Source organism: Ostrea edulis, chromosome 4 (genome assembly GCF_947568905.1).
Source record: "Ostrea edulis chromosome 4, xbOstEdul1.1, whole genome shotgun sequence".
In the NCBI taxonomy this organism is placed as follows: Eukaryota; Metazoa; Mollusca; class Bivalvia; order Ostreida; family Ostreidae; genus Ostrea; species Ostrea edulis.
In genome coordinates this window covers 63,202,098-63,229,602 of record NC_079167.1, presented here as the reverse complement: position 1 = coordinate 63,229,602, position 27,505 = coordinate 63,202,098, and the positions used below count along the sequence as shown (strand labels likewise).

The window sequence follows — 27,505 nt, the reverse complement described above, 5'->3', positions numbered from 1 at the left end:
GACCATACGCAGAACAAGCTCTTGTGTATCGAATCAGTTGAGAGATATAAACACCATATGCAGGTGATAATGGAATATTGCTACATAAATATGGGAAGTTGACAATGGAGAAGCTGAAATCGTTCCGTTTGTCATACAGATGAGTTGTCAGTTTGCCATCAATGTCTACTTTCAATAAAATATCTAAGTATGAAGCAGAAGTGGACGACTCTGTGGTGTCTTTTATTTCGAGCTCATAGGGATATATCGAATCAACGTATGAAAATTACTATTGTTAATAGAAAAAACGTCGTCGATAGATCTAAATGTCGAATGAAGGCCACAGCAAGAGATTTTTTCTTCTCACGTAAAAGTTTTTGAATAAATTCTGCTTCATATGAATATAGAAACAGGTCAGCTAACAAAGGAGCACAATTCGTGCCCATGGAAATTCCAACACACTGTTGGAAGACCTGATCACCAAATACCACAAAGATATCGTCAATGAGGAACTCTAGCATTTTTTTTTATTTCAACTTCAGAGTACTTGTGCGTGGAATAAGAGTGGTGTTTAACAAAGTAATTTTTTGGATGACTGATCACTAGATATGAATATTCCCGTTTTCCATTTTTGTTGAAGAAGCAACTGTCTAGTCTTTAATTTATCGTGAGGAATGGTCGTGTAAAGTGTTGAAAAGTCATAGGTTTTGATATTATTGATTTGGGAAAAGTTTTGCAATTTCAAGTTTACTAGAAGTTCTTTAAAAAATTTTAGAACCCACATTTGATTAACACCACTTCTGGCATATGAAGTCACACAGTAAGTTTATAGTTTCTCCTTCACAGCTGTTAATATTTTCGTAAGGATCAAATATAGGGGCTTGGTAGAGCACTTCCTGGATCCAGCAATGTATCTTTGTTTGTAAGGTTTTTTATGTAGTTTAGGAATCCAGTATAGGTACGGTAACTCGTATTCATCTGACCCATTGACTGGGATATTAAATGTGTCTAAAACTGAAGCATGATTTTGAAGAATTTTATCTTTTGAAAGGGCAGTTAGAGTATAAGTAACATAACCAAAAGTGGAATTAATGCCAAGTTCGTTTAAAATACAGTTGTAATAATGAGTCTTACAAAGACAATGTTGTTACAAGCTTTGTCGGCTGGAACCAAAACATATTCCTCATGTAACCTATCTAATTATTTTATCACTTCTGGTTTACTAAACACAGAAAGATAGATGGTACGTGATTTTGTTTTAATATGTCTAATGCGGGATTTTAATATCCTCTTAATATGCTTTTAACCCATTCTGACAATGTATCAAGTTCTTCTTTTTCATATTTAGCCCATTGTCTGGCATTATCTTCAACAGAATTCATAATGTCAGGAAGCTTTCATGTAAATGCAAACTTCTTTGGCTCAATGGCTCTCGAGAAGATTTTCTCCATATAGTAGTAAAACTTTGATGCCCTATTGTGGCCCCATCCTACCCCATGGGGCCATTATTTTAACAAACTTGAATCTGCACTTTGTCAGGAAGCTTTCATGTAAATTTCTTTGGCCCAATGATTCTTAAGAAGAATTTTAAACATTTCCTCTATTTAGTATGTAAAATTTTGATCCCCTATTGTGGCCCCATCCTACATGTACCCCTGGGGGCCATGATTATAACAAACTTGAATCTGCACTATTTCAGGAAGCTTTCATGTAAATGTAAACTTTTCTGGCCCAGTGATTCTTCAAAAGAAAATTTTTAATGATTTTCCCTATACATTTGTATGTAAAACTTTGATACCCTATTGTGGGCCCATCCTAACCCGGACACCATGATTTTTAACAAACTTGAACCTTTCATGTCAATTTATACTTTCCTAGTCCAGTGGTTCTTGAGAAGGTTTTTAAAGATTTTCTCCCTATATATTTGCTTGTAAAACTTTGATCCCCTATCATGGCCCCATCCTACCCCTAGGGTCCATGATTTTAACAAACTTGAATGTGCACTATGTAAGGAAGCTTTCATGTAAATTTGTACTTTCCTAGCCCAATGGTTCTCGAGAAGATTTTCAAAGATTTTATCTATACATTTGTATGTAAACCTTTGATACCCTATTGTGGCCCCATCCTTACCCAAGGGGCCATAATTTTAACGAACATGAATCTGCACTATGTAAGAAAGTTTCATGTAAATTTCTACTTTCTTAAGCCCAGTGATTCTTGAGAAAAAGATTTTCTAAGAGTTTACCTATAATATTCGCATGTAAAACTGTGATCCCTTATTGTGGCCCCATCCTACCCCTGTGGGCCATGACTTTATCAAACTTGAATATGCACTATCTCAGGAAGCTTTCATATAAATTTGTACTTTCCTAGCCCAGTGGTTCTTGAGAAGATTTCTAAAGATTTCCCTATATATTTGTATGTAAAACATTGATCCATATCTACCATCGGGGGTCATGATTTGAACAAACTTGAATCTGAACTATGTCAGGCAGCTTTAATGTAAATTTCAGTTCTTCTGGCTTAGTGATTCTTGAGAAGATTTTTCAATGATCCCACCCTATTTTTGCGATTATCTCCCCTTTGAAGGGGCATGACCCTTCATTTGAACAAACTTGAAAGCCCTTCCCCCAAGGATGCTTTTGGCCAAGTTTGGTTGAAATTGGCCCATTGGTTCTGGAGAAGAAGAGTTTACAGACAGAAGGACAACAGGCGATCAGAAAGGTGAGCCAAAAAAAAAGGAATTATCTCCCTTTGTATACTGTAACGTGCGATTTCATCGATACTAAGTCATGTTTTTTCCCCTCAGATCATTAGGTTTTTTTTGTTTAAGCAATCACTACCCCCTTCATGAGTAGTATAATCTTCAACAAATTGAAGGCGATCACTCAAAAAAATAGATGCCTATATGTATACTCTCTCTCTATATACATGTATACGCACAATGTTCATACCAACATCGCATTCATGAGGACATGGCAATCATTTACAACTGGTTAAGATGTTAAAGGCAAAAAGATTGGAAATATGTAAATAGGGCCCATTTGCCAGTGAACTGACTATATACATCTATGTATGCTAATTGTTGTACTTCAGTATACCGTACTCCATTGATTTATCTCTTAATGGCCGAGAGTTTGGAGGAGCACAGTTTTTCCTTTTCAATCTACGTAACCAGCATCAATTAAAATAAACCGGCGAAATGGCACATCATGATACAATATACACCAGAACGCCAACTAGAACTACAGAATAGCTTTGCATACTTATAATATTGATTTTCTTGAAGGCTTGTGGCCAAACCAATCTGATCATTTTTAATTTTCTTTGAATTTCATTTAAACAAGTATGAAAGACACATGCAGCAAAAAATGTATAGGTACAATTATCATTGTCAATCCCTAAATCTCTTGTCTCACACCATGGTTTGGAAATTATGCTCTATCCTTGTGATGTACTACTAATTCTTAAGAGATGTCTTGTTTGTCTACCAACAAGAATTCAGACCCTATTGATTTTTGTGCTCATCCTAGGCACACTACAGTGGATTTATGAAATTAGATTAAGTTTCTATTCCTGAAAGATGGGGAAAAGAAACTTAATTAATGCAATAAGACTAAAAGCAATCAGATTTCCCCTATTAGGAAACCGTTTGAAAATTAAATAAATCTTTGAACCCCCCCCCCCCCCCCTCCACACACAAATAATAGGAAACAAATTCTAATCAAAACAATAAAAAGTTTAATAAAGTAACACTGCTAACACAATAAAAACAGAACATCAGATTGAGTTTAGTGTAACACAAACAGGACGGAAAAACGTATTTTTTCAAATAATTTGTATAATTACCCAATTTACTGATAATGCAGCCTAGTATAACATATATTGCATTTGCAAGGACTCAACATGTGCATGATTTGCCAAAAATAAATTCTGTTCTGCGACATCAGATGTGATTACATCTGTACTTTACAGTTATTGGTTTGCAAAACAGTGGAAAAATTCTTACACTTACAAATTCATTGAAAAAAGAATCAATCAGGTGCACAATAATTGATCCATCACAAAATATATACCGATTTCACATTATTTTTTTTCATGTTTTACAAAAATTCACAACTTCTTTGATATCGTTTTGTTACTCAGTATTACACCTAAAGATGTACATAACGATATTAAGGAGGAATGACACACCAGAGAAAACTTATGATATGGAGGTGGAGATTATGTATAATATTTTGAAACTGAAAATTTTTATATTTACCTTATTTAGAAAAAAAACAACAAAAAAAACAAAAAAAAAACATGCAGTATTAGTTTAAACCTTGTTAGACTCAAACCCACTGGGTTATCTGGCTAGTTCAGAGAATTTAAATGGACAAGGACTATATTGCTGACATTTGATTTTCCATTTGTAATTTGAAAGACAGTCAGCCATTATGATGTTGTGTTATTCCTCCTTAACGTATCTTGTACATGAACTTACATACGAAACTCAATATCATTCAAAAGATTCTACTACACAGAGTAGGAGACTGCATCTTCAATATTGCACAGTATGTCTTTCTTAGTATCTTTAATCAATAGGTGCAGATTGTAAATCAATACGACAACGGTAATGAAAATCCTTTCAAATCTGGAAAAGCCTTTATCATATCAATTTAATAACATTTTCCATAATGAATTTAGAAAAGTACACTCTAATAAGATCACTGATCAAAGTTACTGGTACAACACTAGAGAACAACATAAAAAATGTTCACAACAACTATCTACATTATAATTCTGAATGCCAATCTTTCCACAGATTATGGAAACAAGCAATAACAAAGGATGGAATGTTAGAGAAATGCAAGGGCATAACATTTCTTGATATAAACAGACAGATCTTTCTTCCATTCATATGACTACACTGAGACAGACTCTACTGACAAAATACACCCAAAGATCATGTTATTTTGTTCAAGCTTCATTAAAGTCATATGTGCTGTATTTTAAAAACAGTATCTTTTCGATGTTGGAAACCAAACCAAAATTTTGTCAGTATGATAAACAAAGAAAAATAATATCTGACAATTTCAACAAATTTTATATTGGTATTAGTGGATCTATTCAATGCAAGGGGAAAATTGTGATTTTCTAATGCATATTTGATTTATGAAGGCATGACGTTTATGGTGGACGTGCTTGGGAAAACTATTATTTCAAACCTCAAGGGAGAAGAGGATTTTGTTTCTATCATGTAGTCATATTAAAATGATTTTCTGTTAAACATGGAATTTAACTCCCTTTCCATTGCTCAAAGTGGTTTTCTCTACCCTATTTCCCAATCGACTGTCTTTTAATGCAGACAGCTAACAGTCTGCAAGCTGCGCATTTGCACCGCAATGCATGTTTACTTTCTACATTTAACTTGCGACATCACATGAAAATGAATATTTCAAAATGGGGCATTCATTGTGTTTCGAAAAATAAATAAATAGGAAATTAGCTTGATTACATTTTAATTCAATCAAGTTAAATGTTGCATAATTCGCATAAAGTGTAAAACTTATATAGCTTTTTTAAAACACATGCTTTTTATTCCTTCGATACTGTCCAATTAATACAGCATATATAGCTTTAAATTCATGTGGTATCTGTCATATCAACATGTGTAAAATCAATTATTGCCTCTAGTCATACCTATGACATGAAGTGTTTGCAAAACACAATGTCCCCGAGTCTTGCCATGTTCAACTGTGTCGAATCTGATTACCTTGATTAATGACCTTGACCTTTAGCAGTTGATATGACTGACCTTTCAGCTGATTATGTACGCTGTCTCTAACTTGTATGAATCTTGAGTTATGATCAAGATTAGAAAGTGACAGACAGACCAAAAAAATATAATCTTGATCTTAAATTTGGGGGCATAAAATTAAAAATTTATCATTTACTCAAAAAGGGATTACTTTATTTCAAATTATTAAGATTTGTTCGAAATCGAATCATAGTGACCAGTTACTGTTGCTGGTTGTATAAAAGTTTTTTTTCAAAATAATGGATGTAGATTGTCATATTATAATGATATTGCAACAAACATAATTATTTGCAGTATATAAAATTACAAAGAAAAATATGGCCTGGGTGAAGCTGACACGGGGATGACTAAGCGTAAAGCTTCATCTGACTTTGTACATCATCAAGGCTGTTGATGCCAAATTTTTCACCGTCAGTTTGCATCAACTCGAATATTGACTGGAGTTGTTTACGCTGAACCTCTCTCTCTTCCTCGATCTGATCCTCTGTGAGGTCTTTGTTGAATTTCTTCGCTGTAGCCCTCTGTTTGGCTTTTTTCACTTCACTCTGTATGTGCTCACAGTAAGTAAGGGGGTCCCCTTCTGGCTGAAGGTTTGACGAAATCAGAGGAGCATCTCCATCACCTTTGTGTTTGAAAAAGAAGATATTGCATATATATATACAGAATTAGCTGTGGAACTGTGGTTCTCTAAAGAAAACATTGGTTATGATATTGTGAAGTGATATTCATTCCCCTAGGAGAGGAAAATAATGAAGTTTGGTTATAACAAACTGTTTTTCGCTGGCCCTTGAGGTTTGCTACAACTGTGTTTTACTGTATAATGAAGTTTGGTTATAACAAACTGTTTTTCACTGGCCCTGGAGGTTTGCTACAACTGTGTTTTACTGTATAATGAAGTTTGGTTATATCAAACTGTTTTTTGCTGGCCCTGGAGGTTTGATATAACCATGTTTTACTGTATAACGAAGTTTGGTAATAACAAAAAAAATTTGCTGACCCTGGAGGTTTGCTATGACCATGTTTTACTGTATAATGAAGTTTGGTTATTATGAAGTGAATCAAGTAACCAATTTTTCGCTGGCCCTGAGGGTTTGCTATAACTGTGGTTTACTGTAATGATGTTAAGTGAATGAAAGTATAGTTACAACATATGCAAGAACTTTCCTTAAGTTCCTTATCATTCTGACTTTCACTGAGGTTTCCAATCATATCTTGCAATGCATGATAAAACAGATATAATTATATATATATATATATATATATATATATATATATATATATATATATGCACACATTCACTTGTTTCATCTAAAATTGAATTAAAGCACCTGCTCTTGTGACAATGCATGACTGAAAACTTTTCTCCCAAACCAAAAACAAAACAAAACCACTAATCCTTATCAAAAATTAAAATTATCTTATTTGTTTTAAACTTTTAGAATGACCTGGACTATTATGCTTACTACAGACATTTTACCTGTGATCAAAGATGATGACTGATTAACAGTTTCTCTGATCCCACGCTTTTGGTGGTATACTATACCAAGACAATTGACACCCTAATATGGACATTTGTTTTGTAAACAGGGTATCGTATGGCAGTATGCAAATTTGACATTATTCATAATAGCAGGAAAAGCACTCCTGACAAAAATGGAGGTTTAGTGAAAATGGCAATGAATCAAGTAGCAATAATTTGATAATCAACTATGAAATTTACACCTTTTTGTACCACTTTTTCTGCAATGGATTTCATCCATAGCATAAACATGATAAAACATAAAAATTATCTATAGATATTGTATGGAAACTTAAATTGTATACGTATATAATTAAGATAATGTCAACTATTCATTGAGGTTCAATTTGACAACCTAACAATTAAACATTAACATGGGTACCTAAATAGAAGAAATTGAATAAAGCTGGAAGTTTTTAGTTTGAATGGGGCTTTCAATTTTTTAACTGTTTCTCAGGTTTAGAGAGTACATTATGAGATAGTATACCTAATTAAGCTTCTTCACGTCAGCGTATTGAATTTACACATTATGCAGAAATATATCAATGTGAAGGACTCAAGCTCAATATACATCATCTTCACAAGTCAAGGGTTATTGATTCGTTACCTCACACTAACCCTTAACATCAGTCGCTATATAAAAGTTGGGATCATTAGACCATTATGCAATCCACTATAAATAAAACATCCAACGAAATCACTGCATCTTGTTATGGTGTACATGGATACAAATGATGCAATCTCATACTCAGGGATGAACCCAGGGCCTTCAAGTTTGGGGAAAATAGTGATATTTGATTTACATTGGGAAATTCGTTTCATACAAATAAATAAGAAAAACAAGCAAAAAGTTAACCATTTGATATTTCATTAATATCAATGTGGCTTAAACAAGCTTTAATTTTCGGTCTTTGGCAGAGAAAAAACTCAAATATGTTATGCAACAGAGTGGCACTGAGGTACGATGGCCCCTCATGGCTTATTCTCATCAAAGCATCCATCATTTGGGAATTTTTAGGCATCATTTTGGGAAAAACACCTGCTTTTCTGCATTGGGATTGGGGCCGAATTTCAGCCCTCTACAGACCCTAAAAAATCCCTGATACTGCTGTATTGACACACACGCGCAATTTTAATATTTACACCACTAATTATGTTTATTGAGAGTAGATCAAGTTTGGAAACCTTTTTGCTTAAGACAATATTGAAATAGCCATAACAGTAGGTATCAATACACAAGTTTTTTATTTGAATCTCTCGCTTTGCGTTGTTATGAATAGAACCGCAATTCTCATTGGTTCCCACTCTTTTGTGGTAACAATCAGAACAAGCCCAACTTTTCGATCGTCCCTGGTGTCAAGGGTTAGTGCGAGGTAACGAATCAATAACCCTTGACTTGTGAACATCGTCTCATATAAATCCAAAAACTGAAAGACACTTCTTACATTTAATAATAATTCTAATTACATTTTTAAAATGTTGGTTAGTCTACGTGTACAATTATGAATGAAGTGTATTCACATGTAGCAATTAGCCTTTCTCAAAAGTTGAAAGTTTATGAAATATTAACCATAAGGAATGTAAGGGGGGGGGGGGGGGGGATTGAATGTAAATTTATATGTCAGTATTATCAAATGTGGTGGTGGTGCTGGGGGGGGGGGGGGGGGGGGGTATTAAAAATCATAACATTCATTATTAAAATATTCAGGAAGCAATGCAGAAAAGGCTATTCCAATCAGCAGGTAATAGACTATCTAATCTGACACCGATATGACTATGAGAGAGAGAGAGAGAGAGAGAGAGAGAGAGAGAGAGAGAGAGACTAGAGAGAAAAATTGTCTCAAATGTTTTATCCTCATAATTCTGCTGGGTTTTGTTCTTTCAGAGAGAGAGAGAGATTACCTCCAATGCCTCCAGACAGGGTTCCATCTCCACCAATCTGCCGAGTTGTTTTCTCATCTAATTTCTTTTTCTCTGACATTGACTGTGGGCGTTGTTTGATTTGCAAAAACCTTTTGTACGTAAAAACAATTGAAAGAATCAGGACTAAGACAGTAATTCCTACTGACAATGGATAAAAATAAGGAGACGATTTTGATACAAGCTGCTCCATTTTTCAGTTTCCAGCAAGCATCAGCTTTACAAGCGTCTACGTCACTTTGACGCAAGAGCCCACATGATAAAGACAAAAATGTCTGCGCCCAGTGTAGGTGAGTTGATCATTATAAAAGTGTTTCTGGGTTTAATGCTGCATGTATTGTGATTTTAGGATTTATCAAATTTATGAAAAATCCATATGAACTGTTTAGATACCAAAGATTACAAAGAACATCTCACTCATGTCAATACTACGTATTGAATATTCAATATATCATCTGACAGACAGACACCAGACTTAGTCTCGGTTAGTCACTTAAGCAGGTTGGCAACACTTCCCTCTCGCAAAAATGCGATTATACCTCTTTAGCAAGAGTAAGTATATCCCGTGCAACCGAGAAAAAACACCCATGGAGAACATCTCTTCGTGTTTCACGTGAACAGGTGAAAAGAAGAAAAAGTGCTAAAATGTACTCCTGGCATTTCTGCAAATATATAATCAAAACAAAAACACTCAAGATGTGCATTGGATTTCAGCCTCCTTCCCTTTTACGCAGCAACATTAATGTGAAATTTCTTGACTGTTTTGACAATTTTATAGAGACAATTCGCATCATGTTGAGTGTATGTTGCACCGTAGAAATTTGAAAATTTATCAATAAAGTCAATCAAATTCACTTGATTGACCAAGCCATAAGCTATGCAAGTGAGTTTTATTGACTTTATTGATAAAATTTCAAACTCCTGTGGTCGCACTTATTCAGCATTGCACGGAATTTGCAAATTGTTATTTTATGGTAATGTTTTGTTTTTTTCTTGCTGAAGAGGGATAATTGCATTTTTAATTTAGCGAGAAGATCTTGTAATAGGGAAAGTGTTTCCAACCTGTTAAGGGGCACCAAGTCAAAAGTATCTGACCGTGAACCTCTAGCATGCTGGAGTAACACCAGACACACTTGATCTTACTTGATAAACAACTCCCTCAATGAAATGTTGACCACTTTCTACTAGCAATTTAAAAAAATAAAATTCATACAATCCCCTGTAGCAATGGCATGTTTCAGAAGAGGAAGTTAGAACAATATTCATAATATTGTACAGAATCCTAGTTTAACACAATGATGAAATATTTCGGCACATTTGAGGCAATGAGCCCCCCTCATTTGTTCTTGTCACATGGTTGGTTATCATGAGGGGGAAGGGGTGTCATTATTGTGGTTTGCATTACCGGATGTACTAAGGAATTGAGACTGAAAAATAGATTTCAGTAGGTTTTTTTTTATTGTTTAGTTTTGACACCAAAAAAACAACAAAGATAAGATTTGTTTTTGTTGTTGCATAAAACTGTCACCGTTGTATACCCATATCAACACTTCGTGCAAGTTACATCCCTTGTCCGCCAACTCCTGGTTAAAAATTAGCATTTCCCAACATTATCCTTTATAATTTTCTGATCTGTGGCTTTGATATTTTTCCATCAATTGGAGTCTACAATAATGGCCCAGGGTAGGGCAACCCATAAACTTGTACGGAAACTGATTGATTAGCTATGATTCACTGATTCACTGTAGCACCTCTTTTATTTGGTGGAGTAAATTAGAAAAACTTGATTTTTCACCAGTTGACCTTTGACTGATCCTGCTAAGTGATGTAACTCGCAGCGAAGTGTTGATACCTGTATTATGACCAGGGTTCGAAATTAACTCATGTCCGTAAGTCCGAGACTAGTAAAAAACATGTCGGACTAGTAAACTCTCTATAGCACTAGTCCGTACGGACTAGTGAAAATCCGGAAATCAATCTTCAATTGGTAAAGATTTTTAGGAAGATTTGTCTGAGTCTCTTAGATGTTTGAACTTATGGTTGATTACCTGCATGGTCAAGTGTTTGCATGACTATGACATCCTGATCTTCCAAACACATGGAGTGCGTTCGAGACCGCCGTTCTTCGAACATGCACAAATTGTCAAATTCCTGCCGATTCCAAACGCCGAATACACATCACGAGAACGTGTTCTAGGTGTAAGAATTGCAAGTAGTGTGGTCTGAGAACATGCACGTTTGTGCGCACATGTTCTCGTCATTCTCGACTCTAACACAGTAGTTCATAACACTATAGCTCATGACTTGGTCAATCGAGTGAATTTTATTGACTTTATTGATAAAATTTCGAACTCCTGTGACTCTAAAATCTGAGCACCAAAACAACAGGAACATCGATCTCGAACTCACTTATGGACGTTTATAAAAGGATTAACTCGGAGGTTAATATTGTATGCTTCTGAAGATTTTGAATGCGAAATAAAATATGGTGGTCTCTTTTTCTTCTGTAGGTGTCAGAAATTGAATTGTTTGCAACTGTGATGTGTTTGGTTTGATTAAAATGAAGATCATTTTATGATATACTGGACGGACTAGTGAAATGCTTTGCGGACTAGTGAACATCAACAGTGACTAGTCCGTACGGACTAGTGCTTGAAAAAGTTAATTTCGAACCCTGATTATGACGTACATCAAAATGTAGACATGACATCACACATCGCTTTAAGTTTACCCTGCCTCTCATCAACATTGCACTTCATTAAACATTAGGCCTAATGGTACACTGTATTTTGGAGCAAGGAGAACACAAGATTGGGATGATAATCCACATAAGTTTGTAAGCTTAGTCCAAAGTGTGACTTTGCTAGATCTCTGCCATTTTTAATGAGGGGCCCCTGGGATTAGTGTCAAATATTTTTGTTTGTTAAAGGTTCAGATTTAGATCACAGTATTTTGCACGCTTTAGTCATTAGAGCTCGCTATTATTTTAAATTAGTTGTTATCTTGGCGAGTCCAGCATCGACTTGATCAAGCTCTCAAACATGATTTGTCAGTACTTTCTCATTCCCCATGTCATTTCTTTGATCTTTGACTTTCTGATGTCATACTAGTTCATTAGTTTTGTTTCAATACATGAGGAAATTGCATTAGTGGGTCTTTGTGGGGTGGGCGTCTCTTGCATGCAAACGTTTTGGCAATGTTAAAATCTTGAAACATTTTTGACACAGTTCCAAGAAATTGTTCACCACAAGAAGAGCCAATTTGTGAATAAAGTCCCTGCTCCTTGTTACGTTTTCTTGTAGAGTTAAAGAACATGATTATCTGATTTTTTTTTCATTGCGTGCACATTAGTATAACTATAAGCCTGGTGTAATGAGGATATAGTAGTGAGTTTACGTCGTTACGGTAACGTCAATATTGAACGCTCATACTCGGAATGTTTCGGGCGCATACAATTTACGCAATGCAAAGTTAGCGTTCAATAAATTCTCAGGATATTGAATGTTAACATTCTCTAGATTTTACGCAGATTTTATATAAGACTATTTATTAACTATATAATAGTAAAACACAGGATTTGCTCTTCATCAGCTGAAAAATGATGTCACCATCATTGTGGTACTTCATCAAAATACCCAGAGATAAAATAGATGAATTGTTTGTAAAGTAAACTTAATAACCAGACAAATCTTACCTTTGTATGTTTTGTTGATAATTGTTTAGTTTCAAAGAAAAAATAGCGAAGCTAAATATCAGGTCACAATCCAATGTTACTTTTATCACTTCATTCAATGCAATCAAAGTCATTTTTCAACTTCTCTTGAAATTTTCAATACTGTTTGTGAGTAGGCAGTCTGTAGGGCTATGTAAAGTGTTGCTTCCAACCAGCAATATTTCTTTGTACTAAATCTTAGCTAAATTTTCTAAACACAAATCATGAGCATGTACTTAGAACAATTTATTGCTGTAGATCAGTGCCTTGTCCTACTTAATGGTATAGGTACATATATTTAAATCTACCAGAACTAGTTTTATTTACCTACTTCAGGACAATTAGAAATTCATGAAACACATGTAAAATATCAAATTGATAACCCTTTAGTTTTTAGCTCACCTGAGCTGAAAGCTCAAGTTCTTCCAAGGGGAGATAATCAAGAAAAGGTAAAAATAGGGTAGGGTCATTAAAAAATCTTCTCAAGAACCACTGGGCCAGAAAAGATGAAATTTATAGATAAGCTTTATTAGGTAGTGCAGATTCTAAATTGTTAAAATCATGGCCCCCGGGGGTCGGATGGGGCCACAATAGGGGATCAAAGTTTTACATACAAATATATAGAGAAAATCTTTAAAAATCTTCTTCTCAAGAACCACTGAGCCAGAAAAGCTGAGATTTATATGAAAGCTTCCTTATATAATGCAGATTCTAAATTGTTAAAATCATGCCCCCCTGGGGTAGGATGGGGCCACAATAGGGGATCAAAGTTTTACATACAAATATAAAGGAAAAATCTTTAAAAATCTTCTTCTCAAGAACCACTGAGCCAGAAAAGCTGAGATTTATATAAAGCTTCCTGATATAGTGCAGATTCTAAATTGTTAAAATCATGGCCCCCGGGGGTCGGATGGGGCCACAATAGGGGGTCAAAGTTTTACATACAAATATATAGGAAAAATCTTTAAAAATCTTCTTCCCAAGAACCACTGAGCCAGAAAAGCTGAGATTTATATGAAAGCTTCCTTATATAATGCAGATTCTAAATTGTTAAAATCATGCCCCCCTGGGGTAGGATGGGGCCACAATAGGGGATCAAAGTTTTACATACAAATATATAGGAAAAATCTTTTAAAATCTTCTTCCCAAGAACCACTGAGCCAGAAAAGCTGAGATTTATATGAAAGCTTCCTTATATAATGCAGATTCTAAATTGTTAAAATCATGCCCCCCCTGGGGTAGGATGGGGCCACAATAGGGGATCAAAGTTTTACATACAAATATATAGGAAAAATCTTTAAAAATCTTCTTCTCAAGAACCACTGAGCCAGAAAAGCTGATATTTATATGAAAGCTTCCTTATATAATGCAGATTCTAAATTGTTAAAATCATGCCCCCCTGGGGTAGGATGGGGCCACAATAGGGGATCAAAGTTTTACATACAAATATATAGAGAAAATCTTTAAAAATCTTCTTCCCAAGAACCACTGAGCCAGAAAAGCTGAGATTTATATGAAAGCTTCCTTATATAATGCAGATTCTAAATTGTTAAAATCATGCCCCCCTGGGGTAGGATGGGGCCACAATAGGGGATCAAAGTTTTACATACAAATATATAGGAAAAATCTTTAAAAATCTTCTTCTCAAGAACCACTGAGCCAGAAAAGCTGAGATTTATATAAAGCTTCCTGATATAGTGCAGATTCTAAATTGTTAAAATCATGGCCCCCGGGGGTCGGATGGGGCCACAATAGGGGGTCAAAGTTTTACATACAAATATATAGGAAAAATCTTTAAAAATCTTCTTCCCAAGAACCACTGAGCCAGAAAAGCTGAGATTTATATAAAGCTTCCTGATATAGTGCAGATTCTAAATTGTTAAAATCATGGCCCCCGGGGGTAGGATGGGGCCACAATAGGGGATCAAAAGTTTTACATACAAATATATAGGAAAAATCTTTAAAAATCTTCTTCCCAAGAACCACTGAGCCAGAAAAGCTGAGATTTATATGAAAGCTTCCTGATATAGTGCAGATTATAAATTGTTAAGATCATGGCCCCCGGGGGTCGGATGGGGTCACAATAGGGGATCAAAGTTTTACATACAAATATATAGGAAAAATCTTTAAAAATCTTCTTGCCAGAAAAGCTGAGATTTATATGAAAGCTTTCTGATATAGTGCAGATTCAGGTTTGTTAAAACCATGGCCCCCTGGGGTAGGATAGGGCCACAATAGGGGATCAAAGTTTTACATACAAATATATAGGGAAAATCTTTAAAAATGTTCTTCTCAAGAACCATTGGGCCAAAGAAGTTCACATTTACATGAAAGCTTTCTGACATAGTGTAGATTCAAGTTTGCAAAAACCATGGCCTCCAGGGGTAGGTTTGGGGCCATAATAGGGACTACGGTTTTACATGCAAATAGATATGGAAAATCTTCTAATATGGACCAAGGTGACTCAGGTGAGCGATGTGGCCCATGGGCCTCTTGTTTTTAAATGTTTTAGCAATGTAAACTTAAAATTGCTTTTTATTGATGAAAACTTTCTTTTCTTTCATAAATTTGCAAAGTACACTAGACTCTAGTGAATACTAGTACAAGATTCTTGAGAAATTTTTTAACAAACATACATGTTGTACAAATTGGACATTGGCAAAAATCATATGTATGTTCCCACTTATAGATCTCTCAGAAATAAAGTCCCACAAAATAAAAATGTTTTACGGTGCGTCATTGTAACGTAACTTTTTCGTTGTATTTCTACACAGCTGAAATGGACAGTTTTTTAATGTTTTGTAGATAGCCCTGTTGATCATCTGTCTGCAGTCCGTCATGTCATCTTGGTTTTATCGGGAAAGGGCGGAGTTGGAAAAAGTACAGTGGCTACCCAAGTAGCATTAGGACTGAGGCATGCTGGGAAAAAGGTAAACAAATTACATGTATCATCAAAGCTTGTCCTTGGTTGGAGTAAGAGAGCTCTCTATTTGATTAACTGTCTGCACAGATGCAGGATATAAAGTAATGGTGTCTGTAAAATGTGCCGCAGATTTGGCTCAGAGTATTTGTTTTGTGATGATGGAGGACAATTGTACAGACCCTGAAACGTGCTACTACACCAGTTGCACGGTACGGTTCGGTACGCTTTATGAACGGTACGGTTCGTTTTCTGAACAGTACGGTTCATTTCTTGAACGGTACGGTTCGTTTCTTGCACGGTACGGTATGCTTCTTGAACGGTACGGTTCGCTTCTTGCATGGTACGGTTTGCTAAAAATAGCTGCACGCTTTGTAAACGGTTTGCACGTTTTATTAATGAGGTGGGCGTGGCCTGAACGCTTTGACTTCGTATAAATTGTACGTTTCGATAGTTTGTTTTCACTCGATCGGTTTTATTCGGCTCTTTGATTATCGGCTGCAGGGTTTGTGGTTGTGTTAGAATGTGCACATGGGGAAATGAGACGTTATTTTTGATTGCTTCGATGGAATAATTCCATATGGATAACGTACATAAAAGTTATGAATAAAAGTTTTTAGAATTTGCTTAAGTCTAAGTCTTAATGGTTGTTATTACGTTTCAATTTGTTTTTCATTTCTCATCAGACATTTATTAATTTACGATTTTATAAAAAGTTGTTACATGAACTGCTCCCCGACATGGGCGTGCGTAAGTGTAAAAACAAAGCGTATTAAGTTTCCGGATATAAATTACAGTGCCTAAATTGGAAAAGTTTTTAAGAAGAAGTGAATTTTGTTTTGAATACACTAAAGTCGCAAATGACACAATGATTATTTTCTGCACTTCACATTTATTGTGATTTATCATCGGCATTATGAAAGATCCAGGATATCTGCACGTGAAGTTTGTACGTCCTTTTTTGTCAGCATTCAGTCATTCATAATTAATAATGTTAGATATCTGTTGCATTTGTCTTTGAATCAAATAAAATGATGATAATACATATATATTCCTATCCTTTATCACGCGAAGTCCGATTTTCATTTCCCTGACTTTATTTTTGATCACTGAAATTGAATTAAAAAAAATTAACAGAAAAGTAAGGCAAGTGTATAGTTTGCAATAAAAATGTTTCATATACCTTTTCTATATATTGTTGAAATACTTCAAAATGCTGAAATGAATAATTTTTTGCGTCCGATTTGATGCTTTGCATCAATTTAACTTGTTTACATTCTTTTACACATGTATGTATCTATTTATTTCTCTGTCGATGTAATTAAAAATTGTTTATTAGTGTATATAATAAATCCGCCAATCTACATCTATCTATATGGGTCGTTATCAATGTAGAAGAGAAAAAGATATGTCAAAATTATTGCTAATAAAGTAATGAAAATATTACAGTGTAGAACGTGACAATTTTTCTAATCGGTCTAGAAATTTCTCATATGATTCAGACACTGTACGTAGGAAAGTACGTATTGAATACAACAGTAGACAACCATTCGTCTCATAGCGAATTAGAAATCTTCAAACACTTTGCCACGTAGTTTTGAAATCGTACTTTGTTTTAAGCATCTCGGTGATTTTCACAGTTGATAACCCAGCTTCGTGATGTTTGAGGATAATGCTTCGAATAGCCAGCGATAGTCTACGACCTCCTTTCCCATCGGGCGCCATTGTGAAAATAATATACTGTGGCTGAAAAAGTGGGTCACGTGACATAAATTGCACGCTTTCTGCACGGTACGGTACGCTTTCGGGCTTTTGGGGGCGGGGTTTGCATAATATTATCCTGCACGCTTTCTGCACGGTACGGTACGCTTTTTGAACGATACGGTTCGTTTCTTGAACGGGACGGTACGTTTCTTGAACGGTACGGTTCGTTTTTTGCACGGTACGGTACGTTTCTTGAACGGTACGGTTCGTTTCTTGCACGGAACGGTTCGGTTCGTTTTTAAGGTGTAGTAGCACGTTTCAGGGTCTGTACTAAGGTCATACCTGATGTTTCTCAATAGATATAATATGTCAATTTTGTGATAATTCATGTACAATTCTTTTGCATTCTATCTTGTTTCTACAACAACAAAAAGCTAGTGGTATATTGATTACCAAGTTTGTTTTAGATAGATCCTGGTTGTGGCAAGTAAAAATGTTAAGTCTGGTCATATGTCCAGGCCAATATGCAAAGTAGGGTAATATTATATTATAATATAGAATTTAAACCTATTTTGGAAATCATGAAAGAACTGTTCATATCAAGGAGATGAAAAAATAATTTTAGTAAAAATGTTATAAACATCACATATGACCTTAACAGGTATGTATAGCTGTAGATTTTACTGTAGTATTACAAACCGTACGTACCACTATTTACAATTGCAAAATTAAAAATAAGCTCTTCTAAAGCTATTAATCGGAGGGGGGGGGGGGAGGGGGGGGGGGATCTGATTATTGTACAAGACTGATTATTGTACAAACCAATTATGCAAAGATTTGTTTCACAACAAATAGAGATTATTTTTCTTGAAGGTTGGTTTATAATTATCATTTCCCTTGAAGGTTGGTTTGCTGGATGTAGACCTGTGTGGTCCCAGTATTCCTCGAATGTTTAACGTCCATCAACAGGATATCCATCAATGCTCAGAGGGGTAAAGTAGTTATGAGATTTTTCACTGTTTGTTATCTTCACCTTTTCATTTAATAAAATGGCACCAACAGTCACTAATGTCTACTAGAAATATATGCTAGTCACAGAAACAATTTACATATTTATGCACGGTTATCCGTGACACCATATCTAGTATTGAAATTCAGTTTGATCAGAAAGTAATTTGGAAGAAAATCAAAACCCCTGCTAGACTCAAATGCATAAGCTGCCATTCAGCAGGTGACACAGGTACCTGGCTAGGCAATTCACTTTAGAAGGAATTGCATGTATTGCTGATAATTTTGTATTTTTTAAAAGGAAGTTGGCCATTATGGCAATGTATTATTCCTTCTTAGTGTATTTTAACTCCAAAATACTTTATAAATAAAAACCATGTATCAGACATGAATATAGTATAAATGTACTTTTTATCCACATAGTCATAATTCAATGGATTTACATATTTAAGTTTAGTACCCATTGTATTTATTCTACAGATTTGTCATCGTCGGAAACCTACGGTTGATTACATTTCATTCCTCTCCATCACCCGTGGGTCCATTCATTCCTACTTGCTCGTTCTCATGAGTAAATATTTAAAAAATATCATCCAATCAAAGTAATCATTATAGTAACAGAACTTTCTGTTTTTAAAGGTACCATCAACTTAACTTTGCTATCACAAGAACTGTATACTGAAATTGGGCTGAAAGCGTTTTGTTGATTGGACAAATTTGCTCAGGGTATACAATGAGCGCCATATCAAATTGCCTCATTAATTATTCATGAGAACGAGCGAGTAGGAATGAATGGTCCCACGGGTGATGGAGAGAGGAACGAAGCGTAATCAACCGTGGGTTTCCGACGATACAGATTTGTATGTGGTGAAATGAATTATTTTCATTGGTTCCAAAAATACTGCTGATTAATGTTCCAAATCTTGCCTGATTACATATTTTTTATCCATCTATTATACATGTATTTTACAATATTAAGATAACACAAACTAATTTTGTAATTTTCTTTTTAAAGATCAAAACATTATCCTATGATGCCATACATGTTTATTATTTTTCAACAGTGAATTACTGTAATTTTGTCCACTGAATAAAAATTGATACTGATGCATTTGTTATTTTCACTCTGTAAAATACCAAAAGCGATATCCTCACAGTGTTGGTAAAAAAAAAAAAAAAAAGGTGATTCTCTAAAAAGATTTATTTCATTATCTTCAAATTTACATCATAGGTGGCTTCCGGTGTTTGTGGACAAAGAACAAAAACTGGCACTAATGTCAATAGGGTTTTTGGTGGAGAATGAAAAAGATGCCATCATTTGGAGAGGACCCAAGAAAACAGGTAAGTTTTTCAAATATTTCACAAATTCTTTATCAGTTATATACTATACATGTATAGCATTTTGATGAGGTCAATGCACGATTTTATCGACCTGATGAGAGTATATTGACTGAGGACGAAGTCAGCTGAGGTCAATATACTCTCATCAGGTCAAATAAAACATGTATTGACTGATGTCTAAATGCTATAATTATTCTAATATGATTGACAAAACACTTTTAAAGTGCAAGGTTATAATTCTGTTATTAAATGCTTATGAAACAAACTGACTAAAATAGATGTTTATGAACCATACTTTACAAGAAATAAAACTTTAACCACAACACACAAAAGAAAGATTCTTTACTGTCTATTTTAAGTACACTGAGCTGATTCACCATACATATGATATATGCACACATATTTGAAATCTCAACCTCTCTGATAATTTTGACTTTGATAAATATATCGGTATATTTGATTCATGACCAAATATTCTACACATGATATTTTTCTCTTATAATGGACTGAATGGGTCAATCACTGTTGACCAGATACCTCAACTTGTAAAACACTGAACCAGTGATTCAGGGGTCCTGGGTCTCAATTTGTTGGGTTCCTTTGCATTTTCTCGAACATCCTCATTACATTTGGCGTTGTGGCATACTCCTAGAACTAACAAATGAAACTCTTGCCTAGGGAGAATGTAGTTGTCATTTTGCGGATACAGGACTGGGAGGAGGAGGGGGGAGTGTAGTGGTCGGATCAATTCAGAGACCTCAGTTTGCCTGGTCTGTTGCAATTTCTTTTGTTGTATTTCATTTGGTACTGTGAGTTGCCCCTGGAAATGGAAAGTTAAAAAGGCTTCCCAGGAGAGAACCTGGTTGTTTTCAGGGGCAAAGAGAAAGTTTATAGTAGTCAGACTGGTTTGATCTTTAGCAACCAGATAACTGTAACCAGAAAACCTGTTGGTAAAGGACCTGAATGGAAATATAGGGCTTCCAGACTGGTCTGTTACCACTTTTCCTTTCTCATCACACTCTCAACACTGATGTAACTACATATGTGTATCTTTATATAAATTCTTAGTTATGCATGACAACAAATCAATTTTCTTCTCCATGCTCTACATACTAACAAATGCATGAACTAGTAATTGAAGATAACCTATTACAAAAGATGTATGTGTATGTTTTTGTTTTGACAGCGATGATCAAACAGTTTCTACAGGACGTGGTGTGGAGGGACATAGATTACCTAGTTATAGATACACCACCAGGGACGACAGATGAACACATTAGCACCATCGAGAATCTGAAGACCTACAATCCTGATGGAGCCATACTTGTCACAACCCCACAGGTACAGAACGGGGGAGGGTGTCACTACTCCACAGTAACAAAACGGGGGAGGGTGTCACTACTCCACAGTAACAGAAGGGGGGAGGGTGTCACTACACCACAGTAACAGAAGGGGGGAGTGTCACTACTCCACAGTAACAGAAGGGGGAGTGTCACTACTCCACAGTAACAGAAGGGGGGAGGGTACCACTACTCTGCAGATACAGAACGGGGAGGGTGTCACTAAGAATGCTATTGTTGATATGAATTCTAACCTTTGTACTGGGACTAGTAATTGACACTTACCCTCTAATAGATTACAAATACTGACTGTTATGAAAAGGAGGGTTGCAATGAGATGTTTTGCTGCTTACACTAATCTTCAATTTTCAAATGCAAGCAAGATGTGTTTTTAACATTTATTAGTTCATTTAGTTGGACTTAATATGAAAAATGATATACATTTATATGATTATCATAAAGTTTAATATGATTACAATGGATGGATTGCTACTGTAGAGGTTTATTTTTTATGATAAAAGTGTTATCAGTAAATGTAGTACTGACTGAAATCGGATAAAAGAAATTTACAGAATTGGGATTTAAAAAGTGTATTAGTATAGAATGTCAGATGATACCATGATGTCATTTTGTGGGTAGTAAGTTCATAAGTTGACATGTACTTTGTAGGCCGTGTCTGTGGGAGATGTGAAAAGGGAGATCACTTTCTGTAGAAAGACCCACATACCAGTCATAGGGATCATCGAGAACATGAGTGGATTTGTCTGTCCAAACTGTACGGCAAGTTATCTTAATCATCAAGCTGTGCTATACCGTGGAATCGTTTTAATTTGTGGTGCCAAAATTCATGGATTGTGAAGATTTGACAGTTTTCTTTTATGGATATGGATTCTGTGTATTGATATGTTAAATAAATCGTATTTCTGATACGTTAAATAAATCGTATTTCTGATACGTTAAAATAAATCGCATTTCTGATACATTAAAATAAATCGTATTTCTGATACGTTAAATAAATCGTATTTCTGATACGTTAAATAAATCGTATTTCTGATACGTTAAATAAATCGCATTTTGATGAGGTTTTTAATTTGTGTCAGGACAGTACCCACAGAAATTGAGCCCCCCTGAAATTGAATGATTCCACAGTTAATTTGTATTATTAACCAAACTATATTGTAAGTTGTATATAAATAACCAGAGTTTGATGTAAGTTGTATATAAATAACCAGAGTATGATGTAAGTTGTATATAAATAACCAGAGTTTGATGTAAGTTGTATATAAATAACCAGAGTTTGATGTAAGTCGTATATAAATAACCAGAGTTTGATGTAAGTTGTATATAAATAACCAGAGTGTGATGTAAGTCGTACATAAATAACCAGAGTTTGATGTAAGTCGTATATAAATAACCAGAGTTTGATGTAAGTCGTATATAAATAACCAGAGTATGATGTAAGTTGCACTAATAACTGAACTTGTTTGTTAGTTGTGTAGATAAGCAAACAAGTGTTAATGGTATATGTTGTTCAGAAAACTGATGTGGAGATATTTTATTATAATTCGATTCATTTTCCAGGAATGTATAATTTATTTAATTCAATTGATCTTCCAGGAATGTACAAATGTGTTTTCAAAAGGAGGAGGGCAAGCACTAGCCAAAGAGTACCATGTGCCATTCTTAGGTAAGATACAGGACATCAGACTCTTCTATAGAACAGTTCATACGGCATCATGGGATATAAAGGGGACTCACTTTCTTTTGATTCTTACTACAACTGCTGTAGAATTGGTATTATGAATACCATCAGATGGGGAAAATGTGTGGATTTCTGTGCATTAGCCTTCCCTCCCACCCAGCCCATTTTCAGTTTTGCATTCATATGCTTTCATTAGTGATTTTTCAGCTTTGTCGATTTGATGTTTGCTAATTAAAAGTGATCTCGTAACGAACACAACCAACCTATTCACTTTTTCTTTTAAGAAATGAAACTTATAATTCTTTGTTTGATGCATGTATCAAACGAAACCTTGGACGGAAAACTTCATCAATGCGCGTAGCGCATTGATGAAAAAGTTTTCCGTCCAAGGTTTCGTTTGATACATGCATCAAACAAGGAATTATAAGTTTTATTTCTTATCATTTAATTATGTTTTTAAGATAGAAAAACAAATAGTTTCTCCCATCGAAAAGCTTGAATTAACGTTTTTGAAATGGCGCGTAGGAATACATATATGTAAGAATGAAACAACAACAAAACGGCATGGCTGTGCGTTTAGGTCAGGAACTGTTACTGTGCAGATTTAAATGGATTATACGCCAAATTAAAAGTGCAATGGTTAAAAGCTGAATTAAATATAAAGGAAGATAACAAGTGGTGATTGGATTTATGCTGCATTGTGTTGGAGGAGACGTTAAACACTGGTTGTGTCGTTGGAACGGTGGAATGCAACTCGGCTCCATTTCAATATCGAGTAAAAAGTTCAACACCTCTTCATCTAAAACGCACTCGTTGACTGAGCCCCATATAACGCAGTTCAATTTCATTAATATTTACCAGATCAGAAGTCGTCACTTGCTCCGTCATGTTATCGATCTCGTAAAGCAGACGATTCATACCGGGAACTCGTGTAATCTGTCTACTTCTACCAGTAAGTGGTCTACGTCATCAAGTTGACTATTCTGTCACGTCATCGCTTATGTATGTTCTTTCTTTAAATTAATTTGTATTTTATTCATATCTTTAGTTGTGCTTATTTTTGATAGCAATGAAAAACAAAAATCAAACGAATGCATGTCGTTCTATAAATGCTTGTGTGGAAATCCCGTTCTGTAAATAGCGCTAAAATTAGATCGGGGAAGACGCATTCCAGAGAAAAGTAGTCCCACGTGCTTAGTGCAGATGAACTCCGAACGAAATTATGACAGAGAAATCAAACGAATTTTTCAACCAATGAGCATCGTTGACAAGTCATCACTTTAAAAGTTATTAAATGATTTTGTTTTATTATCAAATAGTCAAGAAAATATTTATTTTCGGACGAGGGCACTGAGGGAGAAAATAAGTGTTTTTATTTTTATAGATTTAAAAATTTTCATTTGTCTGTATATTAGTATCATCTGTACTGTATGTGACTGGATTCTGAGTGTTTACACAGGCTGTATTCCATTGGACCCTGAGCTCTCCAAGTGTTCCGACAATGGGAAGAATTTTATCGAGCATTATGAGGGATCTCCGACGTTACATGCCATCCAGAAAGTGGTGGATCGCTTAATTCAAATTGACCGAGACCTCCCCTGAACTGTGAACGTCTAGACCACAGAACCCAGTGAATGGAAACCCTGTATATAAACTAATATTCTGTGATAGCAGTATGGCTTGATATTATGATATAAATGTGCTGTTGCAGTTGTTGGTAATTTATCGATGTGTATTTCTCAGCAGGGAATGGTTACTCTTGAAAATATTGTTCAACAATAGCGGATAAATACAGCATTTCATATTGTAGCGAAATCATCAATTTGATTTACCACTCATGCTTCAGCACCAAAGAAGCTTAAATATAAATCCCGCTAGAATAGGTATGCACATATAATCAACATTGTTTGCAACAAGGAAACAAACAGTCCAAAAAATCTTTTGCAATCAACTTTTGTAAGTAAAGAAATTCTTTGACCAGTGTTAATTTGCTCAGACATGTTGAAAAACAAGTTTGTCCTATTTTAAATTTGCTCCAAAAAATTTTCCATTATATTTAGTGCAATGAATAAATTTAACAGTAGATTCACCCAATTTTGAATTCATCCATCTCAGGATGAGGGTGAAATGGCCAAAATTTAAACAAGATGTGTTTGTGAAACATGAATACCCCCGATAATGGTCAATTTCAAAAGATGGTCAAGGTCACAAGGACAAATATTTTGGTACCAGTAGAAAGATCTTGTCACAAGAAATACTCATGTGCAATATGAAAGCTCTAATATTTACCATTTAGAAGTTATGACCAATGTCAACATTTTTAATTTAAACAATATTTTATTATGTATGAAACATAAATGGATTAGGCAACAGGCTTGCAGCCTATATAAGCCTTCTCCAAAATGTCAACATTTTTAAAAGTATGTCCAATGTCAAGGTCAAAAGGTTTAGTACCCATGGAAAGGTCTTGTCACAAGGAATACTCATGTGAAATATCAAAGCTCTAGCACTTACTGTTCAAAAGTTATTAGCAAAGGTTAAAGTTTCAGATAGAATTACAGAATGACTAACATGACAAAAACAATATGCCCCCCCCCCCCCCCCCCCCCCCCCAACAATCTTTGATCTTGGTGGCATAAAAAGGGGGTGAAATATATTTCTCAGATGTGGTTATAAGCTCTGAAGAAACCAATTAGATACTCATACAATTTTTCTGTAATCCCTCTGCATTATCTATATAAAATCATTCATTTTTTGATGAATCTTTATTGAAAACAAAAGCAACGGTCAGCTTTCAATATTGGATGCAATGTGTAGCGATATTCTTAAGACAGATATTATGTACTTGCGCTTGATATGAAGACGACTGACTATTTTATGCTGTACCTTTGTGTGTGTGTGTGTGTGTCAGTTACTACTGGTGTTACATCAGCTTTACATTCCATTCATTACTGGCCTAACCATTTGAAATACACACTCGACACTTAATGTTCTGTATGCTTTGATGAAAGATAAGTCTAAAACTATTTAAAATATGCATTGCTTGTTTATTGCAGTTGTATAAAATTACAGCATGATTTAGTGGTAACTGTGAATAAATTGTATGTACAGCAGGTATGTTTTATTATTTTAATCAATCAGAAAAAGTGTGAAAATTTTCAGAAAAGCCATGAAAGCCTACTGCTATCTCAGTGGGACCTTCATTCAATAATTGGGCAGATTCACACAACTTTCAAAATTCACAAATGCATGTTGTGATCTTGGTCCGGTGTCTCAAAGGAATTTGTATGTATGTTTGGTGTGTTACAGAGTTATTGTTGATAGATCACATGGAGTTTTATTTCTCTTCCGTCAAGAGGAATAGTTACATCGTAGCTGTCCAAATCAAAATCCAGCTGCAATCACCAGATACCCTCTGGTCATAAACTTTTATGAGATAAGGATTTGCAATCAGCAAAGGCTTGAATTAGTTCAGTATGCTATTTTAAACACTAGTCCCGTTACTCCCTGGGCCTCTCTATCTTCTCTTAATGTACACATAACACAGTTTAGATAAACATACAATTTTATTAAACATACATGTTATTACAGTACGAGGCATTGTGAAAAAGTTTGATTACATTATGTAAGAAATGGAAAAAAATCTTCTCATTATGCAACAGACAGGTTGTTTATGAAATATAAAAGAATAAATTTTTGCTTAGTAGAACAATAACAAACACCTCCATTCATACAATGCAAACCTCAGCATAATCTATAATCCCAATAAAATGTTTTAATCTCCATAGATATTTCATAGCTATAATACCCTTCATTTTGAATGAATATAAAACTATTCACATAGCTCTTGTAAATAGTAATGACGTCGGGATAATTTACAATATTTATTTTATTTAGTTTAAAAAAAATCCGACCCTGTTTAATAGGAAGAATTTTTTTTCCAAACAAAATCTTGCTACACTAACCTGATTAAATTAACAGTTGTAGTACACATCAAAGATTTATCTTTAATTGTAACATATTGTAAGATACATGTATTTAGTGAGAAAAATGCTTTGAAGGACTCCATCTTGACATTTGTTACATCTATTTAGACGATATAATATTATTCTCCAAAACCTTTGAGGAACATCTTGAAAGAGTAGAAAAAATTTTCCAGCGACTAAGAGATGTCAATTTGAAATTATCTCCGAAGAAATGTGAATTCTTTAGACAACAGGTCAAATATGTAGGAAACATTGTCTCAGAGAGGGGTATTGAGCCAGACACAGAGAAGATTAATAAGGTAAAAGAATGGCCAGCACCTATTAATCCGGATGAAGTACGGAAATTCCTTGGTTTCGTTGGATATTATCGTCGGTTTATTGAAGGATTTTCCAACATTGCTCGTCCATTGAATGACCTTCTACCAGACTCCAAGAAGACCCGAAAAGGAGCTAAACCAAAACCACCACCGGCTGGTTGGAAATGGGGTCCAGAGCAGGAACATTCATTCAACATCCTGAAAGAGAAGCTTATTACTTATCCAATCCTTGGATATGCTGATTATACCAAACC

The 27,505-nt window shown here is 35.0% G+C and overlaps 2 protein-coding genes across 3 annotated transcripts; one reads left to right on the top strand and one right to left on the bottom strand.

The window, feature by feature from the left end:
* Positions 1 to 3,697: 3,697 nt before the first annotated feature.
* LOC125669391 (uncharacterized) lies at positions 3,698 to 9,472 on the bottom strand. The gene is made up of 2 exons (XM_048903854.2): positions 9,204 to 9,472; positions 3,698 to 6,404 (listed from the first exon to the last, which is right to left on the bottom strand). Exons 1-2 carry the CDS (start codon positions 9,412 to 9,414, stop codon positions 6,130 to 6,132), a joined length of 486 nt encoding a protein of 161 aa, XP_048759811.1. The 5' UTR covers positions 9,415 to 9,472; the 3' UTR covers positions 3,698 to 6,129.
* On the top strand, positions 9,388 to 26,061 carry LOC125669390 (cytosolic Fe-S cluster assembly factor NUBP2 homolog). Of its 2 annotated transcripts, none has more exons than XM_048903852.2 (8): positions 9,388 to 9,511; positions 15,739 to 15,863; positions 18,461 to 18,549; positions 19,797 to 19,906; positions 21,093 to 21,247; positions 21,916 to 22,026; positions 22,864 to 22,933; positions 24,408 to 26,061. In XM_048903852.2, the coding sequence occupies exons 1-8, from the start codon at positions 9,478 to 9,480 to the stop codon at positions 24,548 to 24,550; spliced, it is 837 nt and encodes a 278-aa protein (XP_048759809.1). In that variant the 5' UTR covers positions 9,388 to 9,477; the 3' UTR covers positions 24,551 to 26,061. The 2 variants fall into 2 exon arrangements, with proteins under 2 accessions (XP_048759809.1, XP_048759810.1); XM_048903853.2 differs by lacking the exon at positions 9,388 to 9,511 and adding an exon at positions 9,734 to 9,773.
* Positions 26,062 to 27,505: the final 1,444 nt, after the last annotated feature.

Bases quoted from the DNA above. Each gene is read 5' to 3' on its own strand.
- LOC125669390 (XM_048903852.2), top strand. From the start codon at position 9,478: ATGATAAAGACAAAAATGTCTGCGCCCAGTGTAG. The intron at 9,512-15,738 runs GTGAGTTGATCA...AATGTTTTGTAG, and splicing joins AATGTCTGCGCCCAGTGTAG to ATAGCCCTGTTGATCATCTG. The intron at 19,907-21,092 runs GTAAGTTTTTCA...TTGTTTTGACAG, and splicing joins GAGAGGACCCAAGAAAACAG to CGATGATCAAACAGTTTCTA.
- LOC125669391 (XM_048903854.2), bottom strand. From the start codon at position 9,414: ATGGAGCAGCTTGTATCAAAATCGTCTCCTTATTTTTATCCATTGTCA. The intron at 6,405-9,203 runs GTAATCTCTCTC...TCAAACACAAAG, and splicing joins CCTGTCTGGAGGCATTGGAG to GTGATGGAGATGCTCCTCTG.